The 24,476-nt window shown below is 42.2% G+C and overlaps 1 protein-coding gene across 2 annotated transcripts in view; it reads right to left on the reverse strand.

Annotated features, from left to right (window-relative positions):
• Positions 1-8,960, reverse strand: part of SH3RF2 (SH3 domain containing ring finger 2) — a 127,662-nt gene extending 118,702 nt beyond the window's left edge. Inside the window, exons 1-2 of one of the 2 annotated variants that reach the window (XM_054977232.1) lie at positions 8,893-8,960; positions 7,298-7,808 (exon numbers count right to left, since the gene is read on the reverse strand). In XM_054977232.1, the coding sequence (XP_054833207.1) occupies positions 7,298-7,678 (381 nt within the window). In that variant the 5' untranslated portion in view covers positions 7,679-7,808; positions 8,893-8,960. Of the gene's footprint in view, positions 1-7,297; positions 7,809-8,394; positions 8,451-8,892 lie in introns of those variants that run through there. The other variant, XM_054977231.1, reaches the window with a different exon arrangement.
• Positions 8,961-24,476: the final 15,516 nt, after the last annotated feature.

A 24,476-nucleotide genomic window follows, 5' to 3' on the forward strand; every position in this document is an offset into this window, starting at 1 on the left:
TGTAACTGGCCCTGTTCTGTGCTGAGACCAGGGTAGTGTTGCTAGGCTGCAGCTGGCAATCCCCAGGAGAAATTTGAGGGCAGGGCCTACTGTGGTGGCATGCTGATATCACTTCTGGTAAAAAAGTCATTCTAGCATTTACAAAACATCTCTGGTTTTTATTGAAAGTGAGGTTGGCACGTTACTCTGACATTGGAACATGCTCCATTGCCCCACTCCATTTCCTCTTTCTCCAAACAGCAGAAAAGCTAGGTGGTTTCCCACTACAGAGGGAGGTCTGGCATCTCTAGACCTGGGGGGGCATATCTGGACCACAGCTTTTCAATAGCTGATGTTCAGCCAGTGAGAGCATCCCAACTGGCAATTCATAGTTTCAGCTCCTCTCCTTAGTGTCCAGCACATAAGGTTGCCATTTCTGGGTTAGGAAATTCCTGGAGATTTGAGGCGCAGCCTGGGGAGGGAGCAAAGCAAAGTATAACATCGTAAAGTCCACTCTCCACTATTCTCCAGGGATACTGATCTCTGTAGTGTGGAGATCAGGTGTAATTCTAAGAGATCTCAATGCCCCATTTGGAGGTTGGCAATCCTACGTACAACCTAAAGAACTGTGTATTCTGCTTCATAGCAGGTTACGGCTTAAAGGTAAGTGGTCCATCACCCAACAGCTGGTTTTGAAATCATATTTGGTAATCTGACCTATTTTACAGTCATCTCCACCTGTCTATTCATCTAGTCGATTGACCTGATATCCCTACCATTTCTTACATTACCAATTCAAGCCCCACATTCCCCATTTCCAGCAGAGGTTGTGTTCATGTGGAGGATTTCCCCTGTTTCAGCCACTGAATGTGTGTCTCTGTGTGTTTTTGTTTCCACAGGACATCCGTTTGCATTCATGCCCCAACTGTAAGCAGCCCAAGTTTTTTTTATCTAAAAGAATCACTTAAAAAAAACACAGGCACCTCCCCCACAATCTTTCATGCCATGTCTCTGCTGGGATCATTCTTTAAATGTGTCCAGAAGGGAAGAGATGTCTTCAGTTTCAATGAAAAAGGAAGGCTCCTTTCATTTCCTCCTCCTTCACATTGTCACAAGAGCCCTGTGGCGCAGAGTGGTAAGATGCAGTACTGCAGCCCAAGCTCTGCTCATGACGTGAGTTCAATGCTGGCGGAAGCCAGGTTCAGATAGCCAGCTCAAGGTTGACTCAGCCTTCCATCCTTCCGAGGTCGGTAAAATGAGTACCCAGTTTCCTGGGGGTAAAGTGTAGATGACTGGGGAAGGCAATGGCAAACCACCCCGTAACAAAAAGTCTGCCAAGAAAATGTCGTGATGCGACGTCCCCCATGGGTCAGTAATGACTTGGTGCTTGCACAGGGGACTACCTTTACCTTTACCCACATTGTCACATGAACTTCTTTTTTGTTTTGAGGCACTGGGCAAGGTTACAGTGCTGTTGCTCAACTACTAAAATATAAAGCCACTTGTATGTCTTTCAATGGTCCTCATATATATTTTGCTGTTTTGAGGAGGAACAGATATCACAGATATTTGTAAGCAATACATAAACCTTACATTCTCGAGACAGAAGGATGGGTGAGTCAGGGACTCTCAGTTTACTGCCATTAACATAACCAACTGCTCACTCTTATCGTGGTCCTTGAACTAACTATCAAGCCTGGAATGCAAAGAGATTCTTTGACACACAGAGAGGGAGAAATTGGCTTGCCCAGAGGAGAGAATTGACCCCATTGCCTTTTTTGACTTAGCAAGGAACTGAGCCTGTCTGACGGGGAGGGCGGTCTAGAAGTGTAATAAAATAATAATAAATAATAATTCATTGGTGGATGTCTAGTTGTCTCAAGACTAGAATGCAAAGAGATTCTTTAGCATAGATGGAGAGGGTAAGTTGCTTGGCCAGAGCTGAAATGTAGCTTTAACTTAGTAGAAACTAATTCATTGTGTGTGTGTGTGTGTATTTTTTTAACCTATTGCCTTGCCCAACCTAGCTAAGAGCTAATTCATTCATTCATCAGGAAGAGGGGATCATCCCCATAGCCTTTCCAAGAGCAGGAATGCAGCCAAATGTAGAGAGAATTAGTTCATTAAAAGGAGGCAAGTGTGGAGAGTGTAGCAGAAGGATTCAAGCATTGCACTATTCTTTAGATACGCTGTTCAGACACGGAAGTTTTAAAAAGAATTTCAGCTTTGAGTTCCTGAGCAGTGGCACATAAGCATCCCAAACGAGGCAAACAATGATGGGGAAACAGATTATCCCACTGTATCTGGAATCACCATTGCACCAGCAATATCACCACCATGGACTTTTCTTACCTAGCATGGAAGCAGCCGGCATCTGTTCTAAACATCCACAGAAGAATTCAGCGTACCATGAAACTAAGTTCTCACAGTATGCTTCTTAGAAATAGTGCTGCTGTTTCTCCCTTCTGCTATACAAAGCAATTCTTAGGCCTGCTTTGAAGACACAGGGTTGGTTCACATGTGCAAGACATTCATTTATTTTCCTCACAGTCTCCCCCACCCACCTTCATATAGAACAGGTTATACTTGGATGAAGACTGCAGCCATTTCCATGATAACAGCTCCTTGACAACAGAAAGCTCTGTGAGGGTTGTCAATTCATGAAGTTTCTCAATATGATATTACATGGAAGGGATTGATGGGGGAAAAAAAACACACAGCCAGCTTGCTTCTGCAAAGTGACCTACAGAATTTTCCCAAGGGGGCATGTTTCCTCTTCCTGTTACCTAGCCTGGATCCTGCAACAAAATCTGTATGTCTGCAACATCGAGATGTTGCATGAAAATTTATGCAAACACAAACATGATTTGATTATAGAATTTTGCTTGGCGGCAGAGCAAGCAGTCCTATCCTAAGCAGACCTATTCAGTACAGGATTACTCTTACAAAAGTGTCCTTAAGACTGCAGTCTTAGAGTACTGAAATCTTGACATATCCAAGAACAGAATTATTTCGACGGCAACCTTATATGATATTCTTTTAACGGTTGTGGCAATGGAAGGATTCACCAATTCCTTATCACTTTGGTCTGCATCTGTGTGAGAATATATAGGTTACTGATACATGTATTGTATTGCTAGCCACTAATCAATTACACAGCATTTTCTAGTAGCTTGATTTGTGAACATTCATAATCCTCACAGTATTCTTGCATAATGTGAGGTCATCAGGTCTCTTCCTAAATGGATTGCCTTGCTATACTAACTGAAATGTATTCCATTTACTAGGGATGCCAATTCCAAGCTGGGAAATTTCTGGAGATCTAGGCAGTAGACCCTGGGGAAGGCAGTGTTTGGGGAAGGGAGAGATCTCAGCAGGATATAACACCATAGAATCCACCCTCCAAAGCAGCTATTTTCTCCAGGGGACCTGATCTCTGCAGGACCTTTCCAGGCTTGACCTGGAGGCTAGCAACCATAGTTTATACTGAGTGAAATATATACTGTTCTATATTTTCTATCATTCCTGTATGCTTTATGTTCCCATCTTCTTCTAGTCTCTCTCCCACCACCATTCCCTTTCTCATTATGGTAGGTTATATTCACAGTTAACTGAATCGTGACATAGGTCTAAGATCATATGCTCTAGTTCCAAAGGACTTCCAGTCTCTTGCTTCTTTAACTGTTGATCATACTTGGTTATTTTGAAAATTATTTTTTTAAAAGACAGGCTTAACTTTGCTACCTATACATTTTATCACAAGATTGTGCTTATCAATGGCCCTTTTCACACTGCTTACCTTGACTCGCAACGACGCGGAACATCACGCTAAAAACACGGAACATTGTATTTTCTCGCACGAGATTTGCACGACGTCGCACAAACCTCGTGCGAGAAAACGTGATGTTCCGCATTTTTAGTGCGATGTTCCACATCGTTGCGAGTCAAGGTAAGCAGTGTGAAAAGGGCCAATGTCTGTCCTGATGTTGATTAGTGTTTGCTGGGTCATTGATCATGGACCCACCCATCCCATTCAAAGCAGTAGCAAACTTTGCCAGTAGTTAACATGGAGGCCTTTGGAGAGATCCAAATGAAGAGAGTCCTGTGACCTTTTTTCTTCAGATCCCCAGGTCAAATTTAGCCTTGAAGGACTGAGATGAAAAACAATTCCATTTGCACTACTGGCTTGCAAGATGTATTAAATCAAACATATTTGTGGTTTTTTTCAGATCTAGTTAAATCCTGCAACTTTCTCTCAATTTGGGCTCTTTTTTACCATTTCTATTGCAAGCCGTATCCCTCCCTTCATTGCCAAATGTCACATTGTAATGAATCTTGCAAGCTATGGGTTCTATTGGATATGCCCATACAAAGAGCTGCTGGTATGAGTAACCTCAAAACTGATTTGAAATAAAGAATCTTATTCTCTAGAATATTCTGTTCTGAATATTAAAATTAAAATTAACCCATAAGAGATACATTTTGGCATTGTATTTTTTGCCCATTTGTTAGAAGTCCTCCAAAACAACTGTATTCATTTGGGGCTTGTGCCAGAGTGCCATGTGGTAGATTCCACTCTTCATGAATAAGTAGTACCAGTATTACAGAAAGAATACTGCAGATTTCTTTGCAATGAGATTATGATATGGTTGATGAAACTGGATCCAATGGGTAGTTTTGGTACTAGGCTGTGGTACATGATCTAGGTTACAGATAAGTTCAAGTGCAACAAGTATGGAGAACAGAGTTCTGTTTGTGTTCACCCATTGTAATTTATCCTGATTGAATAGGGTTGGGTGCGCACATCCTGTATACTAACAGCCAAGTGACTCTGATCTGAGGATACTTAAATCTGGAGATTGGGGCCATGAACAGACAAGACAGATCTTCCTGCACTCCAGGTTTGCAGAAAAATCTGAAATCTAAAAAACAAGTAAATAATTTTTTTTAAAAAAATTGGCGGGGGGGGGACCTCAAAATGGTAAAAGGAGCACCTGTAGTTTTAACCAAATGTCCTTAGTGGCTATTGCTAGGCAACCATAATAATTTAATAATATTCCAGGCTTGGTTTCTGTCAGTAAAAGGAAAAGGGGGAGCAGGTCACTTTCCAGGGTTGTTCTGGTATCTGAGGGAGGACTCATTAGGGTCTGGCTTGACAGAAGTCACTGGAAGACTTGATACCACATGACTTGCATAAGGAGGAGACCCAGGTTCTAATTACTACTCTGCTGTGGAAGTGTACTGAGTTACTTTGATCCAGTCACAGACTCTCAGCCTAACCTGCCCCACCAGGTCGTTGTGGAGGCAAGGAGAACAATGTATGCTGCTTTGAGTCCCCGTTGTGGAGTATAAAAATGAAGTAAATTAAAAATATACGTGAATATGGTGGACAGAAAAAAAGATAAGTTGTTTACTGGGTTTGAAGAACAGAAGGACGAAGAGAAAAGTGAGCATATGGAGGCTGTTAGGAGGAGGGAAGGGGATGTAATGTAAAGTGCAAGTCCTTGCAGGTTCCCATCATGTAACTGGACCCAGGTCAGACTAGGGTTGCCAGGTCCTAGCACTTAGCAGGGGTGACTTCCTCACAAGTGTGCCTAGTGGGTGTGCTCCCGTCAGGCACCATAACATTACTTCTGGGAGTGCCCCCAGTGCGGACTGGCCTAGGTGGTTTTTTGTCTCTGCCTGGTGGGAGCACCACCACTGCACACTGGCCCAGGAGGTTTTTTTGCCTCCCAGACCCATTCCCCAGGCACTTCTCCTCCCCTGCCAGCCAGGTGAGTGGCAGCGGTGGGCAAAGACTGTAAGCAGGGGATCCCCCACCCCCACTAGGGGACATGGCAGCCATAGCTCAGCCAGCATCATGCAACTGGGCCATAAGGAAAAGGCTACCAGAAGGGGAAAGGAGAAAAAGTAAAGATGTGGGGCAGAGAAAGGTGGGTGGGAAAGGCAGGGGGAAGCAGGAAAAGGGGGAGGCTGTGGGGGCCGGGGAAAGGCAGGGGAACGAGAACATGGTAGAGAAGGGGGAAATGTGATGCCGCCCACAAGTCCTTGCAGGTCCCCGTGTGTGTGTGTGTGTGTGTGTGTGTGTGTGTGTGTGTGTGTTTAACATACAATTTCTCCAATGAGCTCAAGGTAGCATACTTGGATCTTTCATACTGTATCCTCCAACAACCCTTTGAGGTAGGTTGAGCTCAAAGAGAAAGACTGGCCAACGGTCACCATCATTCATGGAAAGCAGGGCTTTGAACTCAGGTCTCCTGACATTCTACTCTAACTACCAGACACACTGCTTCTCCGAGTGGCTACCTTGGTGGAGTAAAATTCAACCTGATACCACAAAGAATGAAAGCTCAGTTGGTTACCTAAACCTACTCTTACTGAGGGAGTCACATTTTTTTGAAAAAGACCGTTTATGGTTCCTTAAATACAACTCTTTCAAACAGTTGCAACCATCTTGATTGCCCTTAACTGGTCAATTATTGAGGGGGAAAATAAAGTAATACACTCCCATTTACATATATCACAAAAGGATGAATTTATAGAACTGTAGCAAGCTTCAAAGCACTTCATCATGCATGCCTTACAAAAACTGCTAAAGTGCACCTTTGTGCACTTTTGGGGGGGGTTTTTTTGCTGCCCCTGTCTTTGCTCAGCATCCCAGCACACGAAGCTTGTGCTTTCCCACTGGCATGAAGTCCAACACAGGGAAGAGGATCAGGCTGAACTTTTTGTGAAAGGCACTTGAGAACAGGAGGACCGGAGTGACAGGCAGGAGGAATCTAGGACACAGTTAACCTACTTTTTACTCATGTTCAGGCCCAGCCACATGTCTTTAGAGGATCAAATAACTTGATTTCAGTCTTATAAGGGACAACTTCCCCCTCCCCCCGGCCATGGTACAGTATAAAACATAACTAAAAAAAGTTCTATGGAAATCAAACCTTCCTCAGTGCTTGACAGGTGTGAAAGTAGTTTTGCTCTCCCACTTGTATAAATTTTCCATTTCCTGATTTAATCTAGGACTGGAAATAGAAGTACTACAATGTCACTTGAAAAGTCTCAGCACAATTTCAGGCTCAGCTGGAGATGGCAACCCCCTGAAAACTCATGAGCCAGATTCTTAGCTTGAAATTGTTCCAGCTGGAATACGTTCCAGTTTTAAGTGAGTTACTACATAAATCCAGTTAAGATTACTGGGCACCTTGGGAAGAAAGCAGCCAGCTCTGTAATTAACTGAATTTGTTAAACTCCTTTAGTTAAAACATGACCTACAAGTGTCTTGCTATAAAGTTAGTAACACAAAAATTGTATTCCTTACCCCTTCCATAGGGATCCTGGGATGTGAAGTCAGCCTGTATTGACTGAATTGTAAACCTCTTGGATCTCCCCTGATTCTCCTGATGGAGCTGGGAGAACAAAGAACCCCAGATCTCTGAAGTGAGCCAAACTTCATTACACTTGGTCCAAATCGGATGCCGTCCAGTAAGCGAATTAAAAGGAAGTTGGCTGGAAGTTCTTCTATGCTGCAGAGAACCAAGGTTCGGCATTCAGGACACCTCAACTCCTTGTGCGATTTCAAGATTCTCTGAAGGCAAGGCTTGCAGAATGTGTGCTGGCAGGGAAGCACCTTGGCTGAGACATCTAGCTTCTCCAAGCACACCGGACACTCTAAAAGATCAAATAAAGCCAGATCTCCCATTTTTTTCCCCAGTGAAAAACTCAAGACTCAGCTATAGCCAGACAACTCCACATGATGTTTACCAGAACAAAAGAGTTTTTCAGGAGCCCCTGAAGGACACTTGTAATTTTCAAATCAGAAAGCCACCATCCTGTGTGGAAAAAAGAACAGAAGGGAGAAATTGCAGAAGCTGACTACTTCAGTTTTATAAAATGAATGCCACCTACATTTCAAAATAATCCCTTGCGAGCCAGTTTAGTTTGTAGTCTTTTCCTTTTCACAATCAAAGTTTGGCATGAATAGTACGTGGATAAGTTACCAGTAAGCAGAATTATCACCAATGGCCAACTTAAGCCAGGAGAAACCTGAGTTCCATATACACTGTTAAAGATAAATAATGAGAAGACCTCATTAATGCCAATCAAAGCAAAGTAATTATACTGGGGCAATACATTCTTTTTTAGATGCTCTGCAGAAAGATTTCTATTGCAACAGCCCATTTTAATGTAATGTTAATACAAAAGAAGATTGTGTAAGCAGTAAAAGGTTCATAGCAGATAAAGAAGGTGCTCTAGCAAAACACATGGCTGAACACCTTCTTATCTCTGCTTCTTTAAATAGGCCAGTACATAAATCTCTCAGAACATATTCATTGCTTCATCTTAAAAGACATTTCTTCATTTTCTATATTTTGCTTATTTGCAAGCCATTTTATGGCAAAAATTACTTTGGCATACCTGGACACAAGACAGCCTTGCTTGACTTCAGAAGAACAGCAATGTTTGCTTCTTGCCTCGTCTTAACTGCCTGAATAATGCACAAGAAGCTTGAGAAATCATTACACCTCCCACAGCATCAAACTAACTCAACCTGTTTAGCACCTTTCACAACTGCACATCAAGTGGAAGGGAAACAGATACTGAATTCCAAATTCAAGTCATGGCCTGCGAAAACAGGCACCATCCAATATCACACAAAGTGAGTGTGTGTAAAAATCCTACCCTACTCTAATATTTAAAATACTGCTAACTTGCAGACCCCTCCCCCAGCCAGTCCTCGAAAATCCATCTTTATATATTTCAAATCATTATCTTCTGAACATGTTTCACTGGGATGAGGTCAGGTCAGAAGCCTCGGGCAACTAAAGCCTGCTGCTGAGCCCTTTTTGCTCTCGGAAAGGGGTGGGGGTTGGGGGAGACAATCGGGCACAGGTTATTTGCACGAGTACTACTAACCTTGTGTTTGTAACCCCCTTTAAAACGGGCTTGGTTCATGTAATAACAGCTCCCGATATCGCTTTTCCCTTTCTCTCGCTCTCCCAATTGCAGCCGCATTGAAAACTTTAACTAGGTGCATTACTCACTTAGCTCAACTTAACTCGAGCAGACTCCTTAACTCTTTGGTTGCCAAGCTGCTACTCCTACGCAAGTTTCTGGCAAGGGAAAATGGTTACATCTGATTATCAGTCAGGTTTTTATTTTTATTTTTAAAACTTGCGCTATTTTGGCTTTGAACTAATGAAAATTAAATTAATAATCTGGCTCAGCTACTGTTTTCTTTCTTTCTGTTATGCAGCAGCTCCTGTTTTTAGGAACAGTGGAGGAGGAGGAGGAGTATGAAAGGATTATAGAAAACAAACCCAAAGGAGACTGCGCACAAAGGAATAGAAAACACCAACCGGAATGAGGAATGTGTTATTTTTGCCACCCCCCCCCCCCCCCCGGATTAAGAAGGAAAATCTTGAGCATGCAGCCTAGTTCTGCAGTAAAGGATGTTTATCTAGAACTGAGTCACTTAGCTTTAAAAACTGCTCCCTGCAAAGGAAAGAAAATGACAAAGCAATATTAACAATCTAAAAAACAAAGACAACTGACTGTGTCTGATTAGTTTAACCCTGGTAAAAGAAAGAAGCATGTTGCATCTGAGAGATAATAGCTCTTGTTCCAGTCTTATACAATATCTGCAGCATGGCTAATTTTGGATGCTCTCCTCTAAGATATTTGTTATATAATAAGAAGTGCTTTTGGAAAAGCTAGACAGTGTGTGAAATCTTGATTATCATTACCTTTTTTGCCAAGAAATGTGTTCATGCTAGCCCTAAGACTCAGCTGAATTTGAATACCCTAGTGTTTGAGGTAGTACTCTGGTAAGGTTACACCAATCCTAGTTCTAAGCTGTGAACCTGCTTCTTAAGCAGGAGTGTGACTGTCTCTAGGACAGGCTGCCATCTCCATCCTTAACTGGTTTAGTCACTGACCAACAGTACCTACGTCCTGTTTGGAGGAATGGACAGGAGTCTCCAGAAGGAGCTTCAGGACAGGCAAAGGAATACTTCTTTACTCAGTCTGGAGAAATGCTCCCACCTAAGAATTCATCTCAGGGCCAAGCTACAAGTGACGAATGACACTTAAACGGCAAGTGGATTGAGTGGAGCGCAAGTGAACAGGGAGAAATACACTTGCCGTTCAAGTGTCATTCGTCACTTGTAGCTTCGCCCTCAGTAGTTCAATTATTGTGATTCCTCTTTGTCCATGTGCAAGAGCCCAGCTGCAGGCTAGTAGCTGGCAGAACAGGGGCAGGTGGAGAAAGGAGCCTCCCAGCTCCCAGCACAGAGCACTCAAGCTATTGGGTGTGCTAATGTGTCTGAGTGAAGCAGAACAACGGCTTACTACCTTATACCAGGTTATGCCCAAGAGGGACAGAGATTGCTAAGAGCCAAATGGCTAGAAAATAAATTCTTCTTTTGGGGGCAGGGAGATTCCCATGACCCCATATGGGACAGATTCCCCAAGGTAGATTATACTTTCTCAGGACATGAGGAGGAATCTTTCTTACTCGCTCTTATTCCTAGTTCCAGCTAGGAGTTCTAAGGTAATGATGAACTATAAGCTACTGCACCTTTAAATAAAGGCAGCCTGTCTTAAATTAAGCATCATTTTGGAAGTACCTAGTATAAGGATAGAGGACATGTGTGTTTTGACATTTTCTTTGTGTCCTTGGACAGCCTGAAAGCTTAAGCAGGGCATGTGTATTCTTTTGCTCATTTATTAAACTATCATATGTTTTGAATGCTTTAAGTCTAGTCCCTGGAAACGTACCACACTATTCAGTCTTGCCATCTGAAGTGAGGTAAATGGGAGGGGCAGTGGGTCAACTTGCAATTGCCAGAGCATGGTTGCTTGAATTTGCTGAGTTGCAGCAAATCCCCCTTCACTAGCTTGTGGAGTGGGCAGGCACAGTAATGGGGCAGAGCCTTTAAATGACAGCACAAATACTGAGTGTTAGAGGTTAAATTCTGTTTAGCAGGAGAGTCTGTTCCTTACACACAGTATCAACAGTGAGATAAGGACACCCATAGATCACTGAAGAAAAAAAAACTGGTTTGGAATTTGTTATGGTAAAGCATGGGCAGAGCAACGGGTTTATTTTTACGCTATGGCGTAGGGCTAGGTTAGGATAGCCAACAAGGATACAGTGGAGGAGCTAAACTTTATGATGAAGAAACAGCCAGAGCTGATCAGGGAGTGCCAGAAGAGACATACAGAAAATGGGGGTCTATTTTTAAACAAGTTAAAGATCATCTTGATAAATTCCTGTATTCAAAGCTAACATGACCACACAAAGTACACCGGGGTTGGGGACAGCAGGAGCTGCATACCCAGATCAGCAAGGACAGAATCAAGTCAAGGAGCAGGAGGAAGCCAGAATGTATGCTTGTAAGAAGAAGATAAAGCTTCAGAGACTGCAGATGCAGGAGCTAGAAATGATGGAGAGGCTACAGGAGAAGGAAGTGGAAGCCAAGAAGTGGTTACTGGAGGATAAGAAAAGGTTACAGGAGGCTGGGGAATAAGTGAGGAAGGCGGAGTTGGAATGACAAAAGAAGCTATGAGAACAAAAGCAACAGCACAAATCCATTACTAGCTGAAACAAAGGCAAAACGGACCTTCTGGGGAACCTTAAATTATCTTTTCTTGGATGAGTGAACAGAACATGATAAAAGTGATGGTTCTCTCCAACACAAATATCCTTCTTTGCAATCTACTAGTGGAGATTTCCAATAAAATGTTAAATGATTGGAAACAATTGTTAATGTCTTTTTATGGGATTAAAAAAAAAGACTTGTCAGAGAAAAATGTATGATGAAAAGTTAAACAGTGGCTTAGGGATATCCAGTCGTATAGTGTGTTATCAAGCTGCCAGCCTGATTTTGATGAAAGAATGGATAACAGATCATGAAGCAAAATTTTGTTAAGGTCCTATTGAAACAAAGCAGAAGGCATTATTATAATAATGAGAATCTGGTGATAAATGCCATGCTTAGCACATGAGACAAAGTAATCTCCCTTTTAGCCTCTTGCAGTTAGAGACATGATAAGTGACCCTGGTTTGGTTTTTTTTATTAAGTGGGAATTGACTGAAACTAATACATAACAGAGATTTGATAATAAACAACCAGGTAATATTATATAACGTTAGAGATTATGTCAATTATTTGGGTTTGTGATATATTATGGAAAGATTTTGTGCTATAAACTATGTCAAAATTTGAGAAAATGTTAACTACATGTGAAGAGCACCTCTTTTCAAACTTGTATACCATTTTAGTGGATGCATTACTTAAACCTGGTAACAATTTTCTTATGAGACAGCAAAAAGATATTGGTAGTGATTTAAGTCAAGATATATATTTATATATGAAACTACCTTTACAATTTGCCTCTTTTATAGCAAAAGTCTGATGAAAATAATCTATCAATGGCACCTAACCCCTTTCAGGCTAGCAAGTGCAACTGGGAGTAAAGTGTTTTGAGGTTGAGAAGGCATACTTTTTATACCTGAGGTGGACATACATATTTTTTACACATGTGATGCAGAGCAGACATACAAAAAAGTCATGCCTAAAGATTTTGTTTTGTTTCCTATAGGGAGAGGGAAGATGCATCAGTGTATCTCTCTACTTTTGATAGGGCAGCTACACAATGTTGGAGGCTGACCACATGTCTTATCTCTATCATATTCATGAGCAAGATAGGTACCATGTACAGTAGTATGTCCCAGGTTTTGGGGGGAATCAAGTTTAAGGATTTCAAAACTGCTATTTTTAAGAGATTCTGGATGGGACACAATGATTTCAATGAACAATTCAGGTTGGTGTCTCCTCAACAGGGTAGGATATACAATGGTTATGCTGCAAAAATGATAAATGGGGCGAAAATGGGTGATGGAGGCTAAGGTAGAGGAGTATGAAGCTGGTTGAGCTCAATCAGTTTTACTCCAAGTTACCCAAAGTGTCTGATAAAAGACAAAGGGCCAAAGGATGCTCTCAAAGTATTGGAGTTTGTGGATCAACTGATGCTGAATGGGGAGGGGTTAGAAAAAGAGGCCTCCTCAGTTGAGGAGGGAAAGGAAAGGGTTCCTGAAGGGCAGGAAGTCTCGTTTTCATTCCAAATGGAAAGGAGCTCCTGTGCAAGCAGAGGTTAAGGAAGTCCCTTATTTGGCTATTTGGACTCATCCCAAAGAGCAAAGAGGTACAGACCACTTAAAGTTATCCTTTCTACAAGTAGAAGCAGAGACCTCTAAACCCACTCCACAACCTCCATCTATCCAAAAGCTTAAAGAGAAACAAGTGATGCTGGTGGATTGTTAATATCACTTCACTATTTTCATCAAACAAGTGGAAGCATGGGGTAGAGTTGGGGTGGGGCCTTACAGGGAGTCCATTTATCTCAATGACCATTTGGTTTGGGGGGGGGGTGCTGTTGAAACAGGAGCCTCTATTTCCCTACTGTGTCTCCTGACCTCAGCCTCGATTTCTTTTTTGTTAGTCTTCCACAGCAACTGGTTGGCCACTGTGTGAAACACGATGCTGAGCCAGATGGGCCACTGGTCTGCTACAGCAGGGCTCTTACATTCTTATGAGGCCCACCTGTGACATCATGTATGGGGCAACTGATTAGTATTATAAAAACTGATCCCATACCCAGCTAAATTACAAGCCTCTCTATGGAAGTGAAAGATACTCTCATTAAGAACTACTGGAATATTTGGTTGTTCTACAAACAAAATCTTCTGCATGTATAAGAACTAATTCCAATCCAAGTGAAATGTGAGAGATATCTGCAACCTGTTTATCCAAGGATAGGGATGGATCCTAAAACACTTCCCCAAATTGTGAGCTTTCTCTGCTTGGAAGTGCAATTCCATCTAGAACAGGTTGTATATCGATTCCCAAATCAGCTTTTCTCCCAGGTCACAGCTCAAATCATGTATGGATTAAATTTCAAATAGATTGCCAACATCTAGCCCTTCAGTGATTCCAGGTACCACCTCCCTGGAGTTATATGGAAAGAAAAATTTTCAGCACACTAGTGAGAGGTCACCCCAAATCTCTGGATTGTCTCCTTCAGTGTTTTCATGCAGCTGGTTGGGACCATAGAGCCAGTTTGGTGTAGTGGTTAAGAGCACGGGACTCTAATCTGGAGAACTGGGTTTGATTTCCCACTCCCCTACTTGAAGCCAGCTGGGTGACCTTGGGTCAGTCACAGCTTCTAGGAGCTCTCTCAGCCCCACCCCACCCCACAGGGTGTTTTGTTGTGGGGATAATAACATACTCTGAAAACCACTCTGAGTGGGCATTAAGTTGTCCTGAAGGGAGGTATATAAATTGAATGTTGTTATTATGATTTATTGTTATTACTATATTGTTTATTTTATTGCTTGGGATAGGGAGGTGCCAGACGGTATCCCTGAAAGCAGTAGTTTTTGGGGGGAGGTTGAAGGTGAGGAGTGGTACTGCTGAGTGTGTTGGTCCATCTGTCATCCAAGTGGTGAATAGAGTGGAAAGGCATGGCACTAAGAAGAGTATTGTAGTTGGAAGACATGCTGGAGACATAGTGGTGTTCACTGCATGTCTAATCTCTGGTCGAATCCACATTCACCCATTACCCACATGTTTATCGGATATCTTCCGTTTGCCTCCAATCCGCAATTTTTTCCTCTTCGTTCACATTCCTGCTTCCAATCCGTCTTTCTTGCGCGTCCCTCCGGTCACACAGCCGCTCGAAAACCGCTTTTTTGGGCGGGACCTTTTTTCCCTGCCCATTTTTTTTATTTTTTTGAGCGCACTTTTCCGTTATTTCGTTCTTGCCTTATAAAGAAACATCATTGAAGATAATGATGCCTCTCTTTCCCCCACTGACAGCAGTGATGGCTCTCTCCCGTTTCTTTTTTGGAAATATGGAAGCATGTGGGAAGCTTTCGTGGGCATTTCCTATGCAGTGCCTGAATTTTACTGAAGTTTCACTTCCTTGGAGTGTCATTATTTCAATATTTCATAATTTCGATATTACAGTAATATAAAATAAAAAAAATAAAAAACAGTTAAAAAGCAAGTTTCGCGAGTCCGTTCTGAGGATGGATTCACCCTAAAATGATTTTTCAAACTACCAGATTTGATTCAGAAACAGCATAATCAATAAATCCAATGCTATGAAGTCAAAAACAGTCTTTTGCAGACTATGGAGCACTTGCAAGTTGAATCAGCCAATAGGAACTCTCGGAACGGCTGGAGAGACAGGAAGGGGGGTGGTTTTTAAAAAAACCGCATAAATTGCGCATTGGCCCGTTCACGGCCACCGTGAAACTCCCGTTGAAAACCTGTGACCACATATTCGGGAGAAATGCGAATGAAATGCGTCTGTTTAATGAGGTAATGTGACCGGCACTCGGGATTGCGTGGGGAATGCGGGGAACATGCAACTTAGAATGAGTAATGTGGATTCGACCTCTGTCCCATCTAGGAATTGTGGGTGGCGTGAGGCTCTTTCATGTGGCTCCACTTTGACTGAAGTGCTGTGCAGTGCCAGATCTGTGGAAAATAGGGTTTCTATAATATCTTGCTTGTTGTATGCTGAACAGGTAGATCTGGCTTGCTTGATTAAAACCTGGCTGGATGAATCCAGTGTTTTCAGTTTGGCACAACTGGCATCAGCTGGGTACAACATCCTTCACCACCTCAAACTGGAAGGTGCAGGGGGACAGGGTAGTGATCCTTTTCTATGAGTCTTTCTCAATAAGTAGATAGTTAATGCAATTTACTTTTTCTGGGGAAGGTGATAGAGTGTGTGGTGGCAGAGCTGTTCCAAGGTTCTTGGATGACACATCTGCTCTTAACCCATTTCTGTCTGGCTTCTGGGTTTGGAACCTAGATGGCATTAGTTGCACTGGTGGACAATCTTTGTTTAAAACTGGGCAGTTATCACTTTTGATATTGTTACATCTATCATGGCCCTTTGATGTAGTTAACCACTCCATTCTTAGCTATCAGTTCGAATAAGGAGTTAGTATTAAGAGAGTAAGATCTGGGTCCAATAGCACCTTAAAGATCAACTAAATTTCCAAGGTATGAGCTTTCAAAAGTCAAAGTTCCCATTGCTGGGATATGAGGAGTGGAAAAAGTATTAAGGGAATAGCTTTTCAGTAGTTTCAGTCTCTTTTTTTGTCTAATTGGACACAAACAGTTTTCACTAGAGGAGCAGAATCAACTGGGAAGGATTTGTCCAATGGAATGCTAGAAGGATCTTATTTTCTCACACATGCTCTTCAGTATCTATGAGGCCACTAGATGAGATTGTCTGGATCTTCAGAGTTAGGTGTCATCAATATGCAAATGACTCTCAGCTCTATATTTCATTATTCAAGCCTCCAGATGCATCCATCTTGGCTCAGAACCAATGCTTTGAATTTGTGATTAGGGAGTGAAGGCAGAACAAGCTGAAGCTGAATGCAAACAAGACAGAAGTGATGTATGTGAGGAAGGCAGGCTAATGTTTTTGAGGGATTGATCAACTTGTAGATGTAGTGGAGGTGGTATTTGCAGAGCAGGTTAAGAGCTTGGGGGTGCTCATGGACACAAAATTAAAAAGCAGGTTGGTATAGTGACCAAGAATGCCTTCTATCAAAGGCATTTGACTGCCCACTCTCACCATTCCTAGACTCAGCTGATCAGGCTTCTGTAACTTTGCAGTTACAGTGCTATAATGTTCTCAATGATGGGCTGTCCTTGAAGACAACCCAGAAACTTCAGCAGGTTCAGGAAGTGGCAGCCTGATTATTGTAGCTGGCAGAAGGGAACACCACCCAGCTACTATTAACACTAGTAGAGAAAAGGAGAGTGGCAGCCTCCTGTGTACATGTAAATGAAGCAGAAATTTAAACTCTCCCCAAACTTCCCCAGCATGACTTTCTGTTGACCTTCATGGGAATTGTAGTTTTCTTGGCTTCCCAGAGTCAATCAGAAGGCTAAGGCAATTGTACTTGCCATTAACCTTTTCTGGGAAAGTTTAGGAAGAGTAATTTTGTAGGAATACAGACCCCACTAGAGACCTAATCTTCATCTAAAGGGCCATCTTCACTGGCAGTAAAGGGGTAGGAACATGGACATACTTACTGTACACTTCCAAATATCCATTGAGCATTTCTTAATGTTCATCAGGGAAGCCCCCCAAATGTGAGCAGTTTCAGGTTGATCATAGGGATGTTTACCCATCATTATATACTCAACTTGATACAGCCCCAGACACACATACTTATCTTAGCAAGTATACCTGTATCTGACAAATGTCAGAGGGCTATGATGAGTGTCTTGGTATGCATGGGTTTTTTTAACCTGCTCTCAAATTTTTTATAAGGTGTATTTTATTTATTGTATTACATGTATAACTCTAGTATTTTTTTTACTATGTTAGAGATTGTTTTTATACCACCCCAGGAGCCTTGGCTGGGAGAAGGTATTTAAATATAATAAAACAAACTTTTCTTAGCGGGATGGAGACCTACAAATACAACCTACTAACAATTAAGCCTGTTGGGTGGCTTATCCAACAGTCTTAATACATTTAATTTTTCTTTCCTGCTCCTTGGAAAATGCATACATTTATGGTTGCTGGGTGCATTATATGTTTAGATGTGAACCTAAATTGTTCTACATGAATACTTGAAAAAGGTTTAAGAAAGTTGCTTTAAGCAAGTTGTGCTTGATGGCTGTTGACCTCCCATGGGTCAAGACTCCAGCAACTACAGTAGTGAGCAGTGGCAGGTCTGGGGGTGGGTGGAGGCATGGGGGAGGCTGGAAGGGGCTACAGGTATGTGGTAACAGCATGAGCATTAGGAGACATGGGGAGGCTGCAAGTGAGCCATAGTGGTGGTTGGTTGGTGGGGAGGGAGGAGGAAGCATGAGGGGCTTGTTGACAGCCCCTCTGCATGTAGCATGATACAGCACACCACATATTATACACTACACACAAATAGCGTTGGGTCCTCATGGGCAGCTGAACAGCCTGTTAAAAGGTTGACTCCCCGCTTGTCACCAGCAGACAGGGCATGAGCCAAGCTGGTGGATATTCAAACATCCCTAATGTTAAGTGTAAATGTGACCAACACACAGTATATTCACCAGACAGTCATAGCTGATATGTTCCCTGTTGCCTCTGCATAATGCATGAAATGGCCCTTGGCACCCACAAACTTTTTTTTTAGTATATGTATTTGGTACCTGAAAATACTTATCTCTTAGAGACCCATGCTATAAGCCAACTATTAGGGATTTTTCTTTTGATTAGCAGCCTCCATATCTCATAACCAGGGCTTTTTTTCAGCTGGAATGCGGTGGAACGGAGTTCCGGAACCTCTTGAAAATGGTCACCTGGCCGGTGGCCCCGGCCCCTGATCTCCAGACAGAGGGGAGCTTAGATTGCCAGCAGCGCAGAGGGCAATCTAAACTCCCCTCTGTCTGGAGATCAGGGGGTGGGGCCACCGGCCATGTGACCATTTTCTCTGAGGGTGATTTAAACTTTAAAAAACTCCTCCCTTGTTCCAGCTGACCCAAAGTGATGTCATTGTGCGGTCCTGGGAGCGTGCACGTACTTTGCACACACGCATGTGGTACCAGGGTCACAACATACCGCCAAGAGTTGCCCCCTCTGCTGGCAACCCACTGAGTTCCACCACCTCTTTTCCCAGAAAAAAAGCCCTGCTCATAACAATGAGACTTCCCCAAGGTTTGAAAAGGAGCTTGTCACATGGTTCAAGGTATTGTTGTTCAGGAAAAATAACTCCAGAAATGCTGCTAGACATGTGGAACTGGTTACACAATTTTCTTGACTGTGTATGGAGATTCCAAATGTTTTCTAGGGCTTACACAGAACTCCAGGGCGAGTTTCCTGTTAGGAACTGAGGTGCAAGGATGGTCAGGTAGTTCCAAGTCAGGACAAAGCACAGGTAGCCACAAGTTGCAAACTGTATCCATCACTGAAGTCAGTGAGCAAGCAAAAGATCCAAGGGCATATCAGAACTCCTATATATGTAAGGAGCCTTTACATTAGGCAGGCAGTGTCTTGAGATATGAATCTTTACTGGCTAGAAGCCAGAGATTATATGACAACCAAATCATTTAGAGTCAGGAGGAGAATTGCAATCAAATGCACTCTGTTCATACTTGTCTCATTTTTATCTTTAAAGGGTAATTCGTCTACTTAAAAAAAAAAAAGACCTGCACTCCTGTGCACTCCTGTAGTTAAATTATGTAAGTTCTATTGGGCCCAAGATATGATTGTAGAGTACATGATATATGTCTTGCACAAATTAAGAAGCTATGGGTCTGATTGGTGCTAGATGGAAGATCTCCTGGAAAACCCATGTTGACTACCTTGAGCTCCATCATGGAAAAAAGTTGGGGTATAAAAATGCAATATATAAGTAACAGGAGTGAGTTGATGTTATTGTCAATCATTGATGGTGCTGAAGGTCCATAACTCAGAAATAGAGACTTTGTAGCACATTTGCCAATTCAAAGGAATTCAGAGTTCTGCCAAAGTGTGCTGTTGATTTACTGGCTGGCCTCTGAATCCTTTTTTTGGGGGGGAGGGGCTATAGTTCCCATGATCCAGTATTCACCTTAGCCACATTGCTAACTGACCTATGCTGAGATACCACATCATTACAACAGTATAGGTAGGATTAAGCCTGGCATGTCATTAATCGAACACTATTTCCTCCAGAACAGAAAACTGTGAGAATTCTAGCTCCTGCGTGTGCCAGGGAAGTCATTCAAACACCTTAGAGCAGAACCACAAGTGACAAAAGGCACAGATTGGACACTTGTCTGCTTCCCTCAAGTTTTGATGGGAAATGTAGGCATCCTGGTCTCACAGCTTCGCTCTCTGACTGCTGTCCAATGGACTTTTCAACTGTCACTTGTCCAACATTCCGCCAAGCTGCCTACATTTCCCATCAAAACTTGAGGGAAGCTGACAAGTGTCCAATCTGTGCCTTTTGTCACTTGTGGTTCTGCTCTTAGTGCATTCTGAATGACTTCTCCCACATATTAAAGTAATTGTAAGAACTGGCCATTATGGAGAGAGGAAGGATGGGATGGGAAGAGAAAAAGCAGTGCTGGGAATATTGTACAAGGGAATTTATATATTTAAAAGGCTTAATATGTAAATGGTTGGCAGTCTTCTATCCAGGGAAATCTTAGCAGCCTTGCTTCTTTTTTTAGATCCCTGAGGACAGGGCGTGGAAGGTGCTAGTTACAAGCTGCTATAAATTATAGATCTAAAGCTAACTGCTTGTCCTCCCACCCATGTATAAGCACTCCACACAAGTCCTCTATTTTTGTTCCCTTTGAAGCCAGGCAGGAAACAGAAGACACTTCTTACCTGTGACTTCAAACTTTCTACATAATGCCTGGGAAAAGACGCTTGAATTAGATGGGTCAGCATAAGCATTTGTCACAAACTGGCAGATAATAATTTGGGTGTGTTTTAAATGTGCACATGTAAACACACATAAATGCGCCTCCTGCCAGTTTCCTTTTCCCCAAACCATAAACCTCACTTTCCCAAAGGAGTCAGATCAGATTATACAACTCAGATAGGGTATACCTGTAAATTATTCTTTCCAGTCGTCGCTGCCCGTGACTGATGGCAATTGTAGTTTTTGTGGCCTCCTGAGTTGAACCAGAAGGCCAACAAAACTACATTTCTCTTCCCATCATCTCAAGAAATTTTAAGTTTCCATCTACTTTAAGGAGCTATGGGTGTAATCCTGAGGATGCTTTTCTGGGAGTAAGCCCCATTGATCTACATGGGGCTTATTTCTGAGTAGACCTGCTTAGGATTGCTCCCTATGCATATACTAGTTTGCTCTGTGCTTCTTCAAAGCCAAATTACCTCTAGTTAGTGATAACTGGAACACAAGTCCTCATTAAACAGGTACTGTGTCTTTCCCACAGGCTTCCTAACATTTTAGAATTATTCAAGAGCCTTTTACGAACTGGCCCCAGTCTGCCTCATAGGTGCTTCAGGCTAACACACTAAATAGTCATCTTCCCCTTGAAGAGATTAGTGATATAGCCAGATCCCTAACCCCTAAGATAACTCTAAACACTTCCTCAACAACAACAACAACAACAACAACAACAACAACAACAACAACAACAACAACAACAATCAATTAAATTCTTGTTTCCCCCATCACTCCCTTCTCCCTGCCTTATTGGTCATTGCTGGCTTTCTCTTCCAGACTGCCAGGAGACCCAATTTGGGTGGAAAGGCAGCATATAAATGTTTTAAATAAAACAAATAAATAAAATTGGCAGATATGAAAAAGAAGGTGGACTTAGTTCTGTTCATCAAAAAACTGTTGAGAATTTTCAAACAGATGTTCCTAGCCCTTCTCACAGAATGAGTGTTAAATCAATTTAACCTCAGCATGCTTATAAAAACCATTTTACTAGCCAGATTTGGTGTAAAAATAGTTTTTACACCATAGTTTTTCATAGTTTTTAACTCTATGGTAATTTTTTTAAAACAAGTTTAAAGGTTGCCATTCAGCAAATACTTGAGAATACTAACTTTTGAATAACTAGAAAGTGAGTTCTAATTTTTCAAGTAAAATTTGTTTGGTGTATGCAAGACTATAAAACTTGTGTGGTGCTACCTTTTGGCTAGATGCCTTATTTCTGACTGCACTGTGATATCTGCTTGTTAGAAGAAGGTTATTGAAACACCTTCTGCTGAAGTGGAATCCATGATCTTAACATCCAGCCTACATTTTTGACTGCGGCCTACTTGAAGTTACTTTATGTTACTTTAACTTTAGAGCTAAAGTACTTTGTACTTTAGAGTTACACCCATGAATCCTGTCCCACTAACAAGTTAAAACAGGAGTAGTTGCAAATTCCTCCTTCTGTCTTAATCTAGTGATGGGGAAGTCTTCCTGAACATTTAGTTTCTTTTTCTTTTTCTTTTTTGCATAAAATTTTTATTGAGTGAGTATAAATTGCAATTACACATTTTCCATTAATACCCTTATTTCTAGTACCCCCACCCTTTCCCTCCCCTGCTTTATCTAGGACTTCCAACAGTTTTCCAACCCTCTGTTGAAATCTATTACCTACCTGAACATTTAGTTTCTTAAGGTTTTATTTATTTATTTTCTATTGAGCACCGCATCTGTGGAAAGTTCTTTGATGAGCCTGAACTTGATGATGGTGTACTTATCAAGTACGCCTGACAAGGTTGCTATCATTTCACATTGTCCAAACTCCATTTTTGGGGGGTTGGTAAAGGTTAAACAAGTACGTTAAATTCTTAATTTTCTGTGTCTGAACCCTACTTGTCTCTAGACATGGGCACGAACAGCATTACGAACAGAAAAAACTAACGAACGACTTCCGGTTTGGGATTCATGGAGGTCTAACGCAGCTCCATTTGCGAAGCTGACCGGACTGCTGTTTTAAGCGGCCGGCGAGGTGAAAATAACCCGCGGCCGACTGCTCTCAGGCGGAGAGCAGGCAAAGAACGCTCAAGACCCTAGGGTGAGTTAGATCTCGGACGAGGGGGGGCTCTATGCAACGGGCCCCCTCCCGATCCTTGAGGTCCCACCTTGCGACGGGTCGGCTACAATCTCTGCGGCAGTTTTGGGGCCAATTCGGCTGGCATAAGACCTACATACCCAAGCTTCGATTGGGGGAAGAAGTGGAAAGGAGAATTTGAAATCGAAACAGCGATTACAACCCGTGGAAAGTGAAGGGAAGGTAAAGATCACTATCTTCCGATACGGGACAGATTGATTGAAACAGAGAGGAAAAAAAAAAGTAGATTTTTAAACTGCAACAGACGGGCGAAAAGGAGGGGAAGTTCCGGCGGGAGTTGTATTTGAAAAGAGACTAAGTTTAAAGAAGTTATTAAAGAAATTGGACTATTGTTTTGAATACCTGTGGCTTTGGAGCTGTGAGAAAAAGACACCATCGCGAGATCTGCTGTGGGAAGACGGGAGACAGGAAGTGCGTAACAACAATAGAGCGGCTGGGGAGAAGCGGCCCTTGCTGGAGGGCAGGAAGAAGGGAACCGCCATCTTTGAGAGGGGAAGGGTCGCGGCCTCAGCGGAAAAGGAAGTAGGCCATATTGGATTATAAAATCATAGAGAGACCATAGAGAAAAGACGCCCGACATTTTGGACCCTTTAAAATTAATTTATGCAAAAAGACCGGGACATTTGAAATAAAAAAGGTACCAAATTTAACGCCACGGAGTTAAGGAAGAGAGCGGACTCGTGGGAGCGAGCCAAAGCAAGCCCCACGATGTCAAAGAAAGAGTGGCAATCGGCAATAGAAAACTTGGATAAAAAACTTTTGGAGGTGATTAAAGAATTTAAAGACATGAAATTGGAGCTGATCAAAGAGGTTAAACAGACAGTAAAATCGGAGCTGTCTGAAGTAAAATCGGAGCTGTCAGAAGTAAAGAAAGGTATGGAAACAATACAAAGTGAATTACAAGGGACGCAGCAGAGAGTTAAAACAGTGGAAGGAGCGATGGAGAACTTAGCAGATACGCAACAAACAGAGATGAGGCTGATGAGGGGAAGGATGGCTGTTGCGGAAAGTAGACATATGGAGAAGCAGCTGAGATTTCGCGGTCTGCCGGAATTGGAAGGAAAGACAGCGCAAGAACAGATGACGGAGGTGTTAGCTGAATACCTGGGGAAGGAGGAGGAGGATGTTGTGGCTATCCTAGATGTGGCATATCGTGTGAATTCGAGAATTGCAACCCAGAGGAAAGTACCAAGGGACGTGATTGTACAATTTACAACAAGAAACATGAAAGAGAAGATTGTGACTAAACAATTTCAAGATCCATTGGAGATCGATGGCAAGACAATCATTATAATGAAGGAACTACCCAGATCAGTGTTACTAGATCGGAAAAAATATAAAGCGCTAATCCAGATGTTGAAGGACATGAAAATCAGGTACAGATGGGAGCTCCCAGAGGGTTTGTCCTTCGAATTTGGAGGTGCCAAAAAGCGTATCAGATCTGAGAGGGAGATGGAGCGATTTATAAGGGACAATGAAAAAGACTTACCAACAAGATTATGAATATGGAGTGTAAAGTATTATCTTGGAATGTAAATGGACTAAACTCACCGAATAAGAGAAAAAATATTTTTCACTGGCTATTAAAACAAAAATGTGACATTGTTTGTTTGCAAGAGACTCATATTTGAAAACAGGATGTAAAATATTTAAAATTGGGAAAATTGGGCAAGGACTTTGTAGCGGCCTCAAGTAAGAAAAAAAGAGGAGTGGTGTTGTATGTAAAAGAGGAGCTACAACCAAAATTCATAATGAAAGATGTGGAAGCCAGATTTGTAGCAGTGGAATGTACTTGGAACTTAAAGAGAGTGTTGGTAGTCGGAATCTATGCACCTAACGGTGCAAAAGAGAGCTTCTTTGAAGATTTGAGGAAGCATTTAGACG

The sequence above is a fragment of the Eublepharis macularius genome, chromosome 4 (genome assembly GCF_028583425.1).
Source record: "Eublepharis macularius isolate TG4126 chromosome 4, MPM_Emac_v1.0, whole genome shotgun sequence".
NCBI classification, from domain to species: domain Eukaryota; kingdom Metazoa; phylum Chordata; class Lepidosauria; order Squamata; family Eublepharidae; genus Eublepharis; species Eublepharis macularius.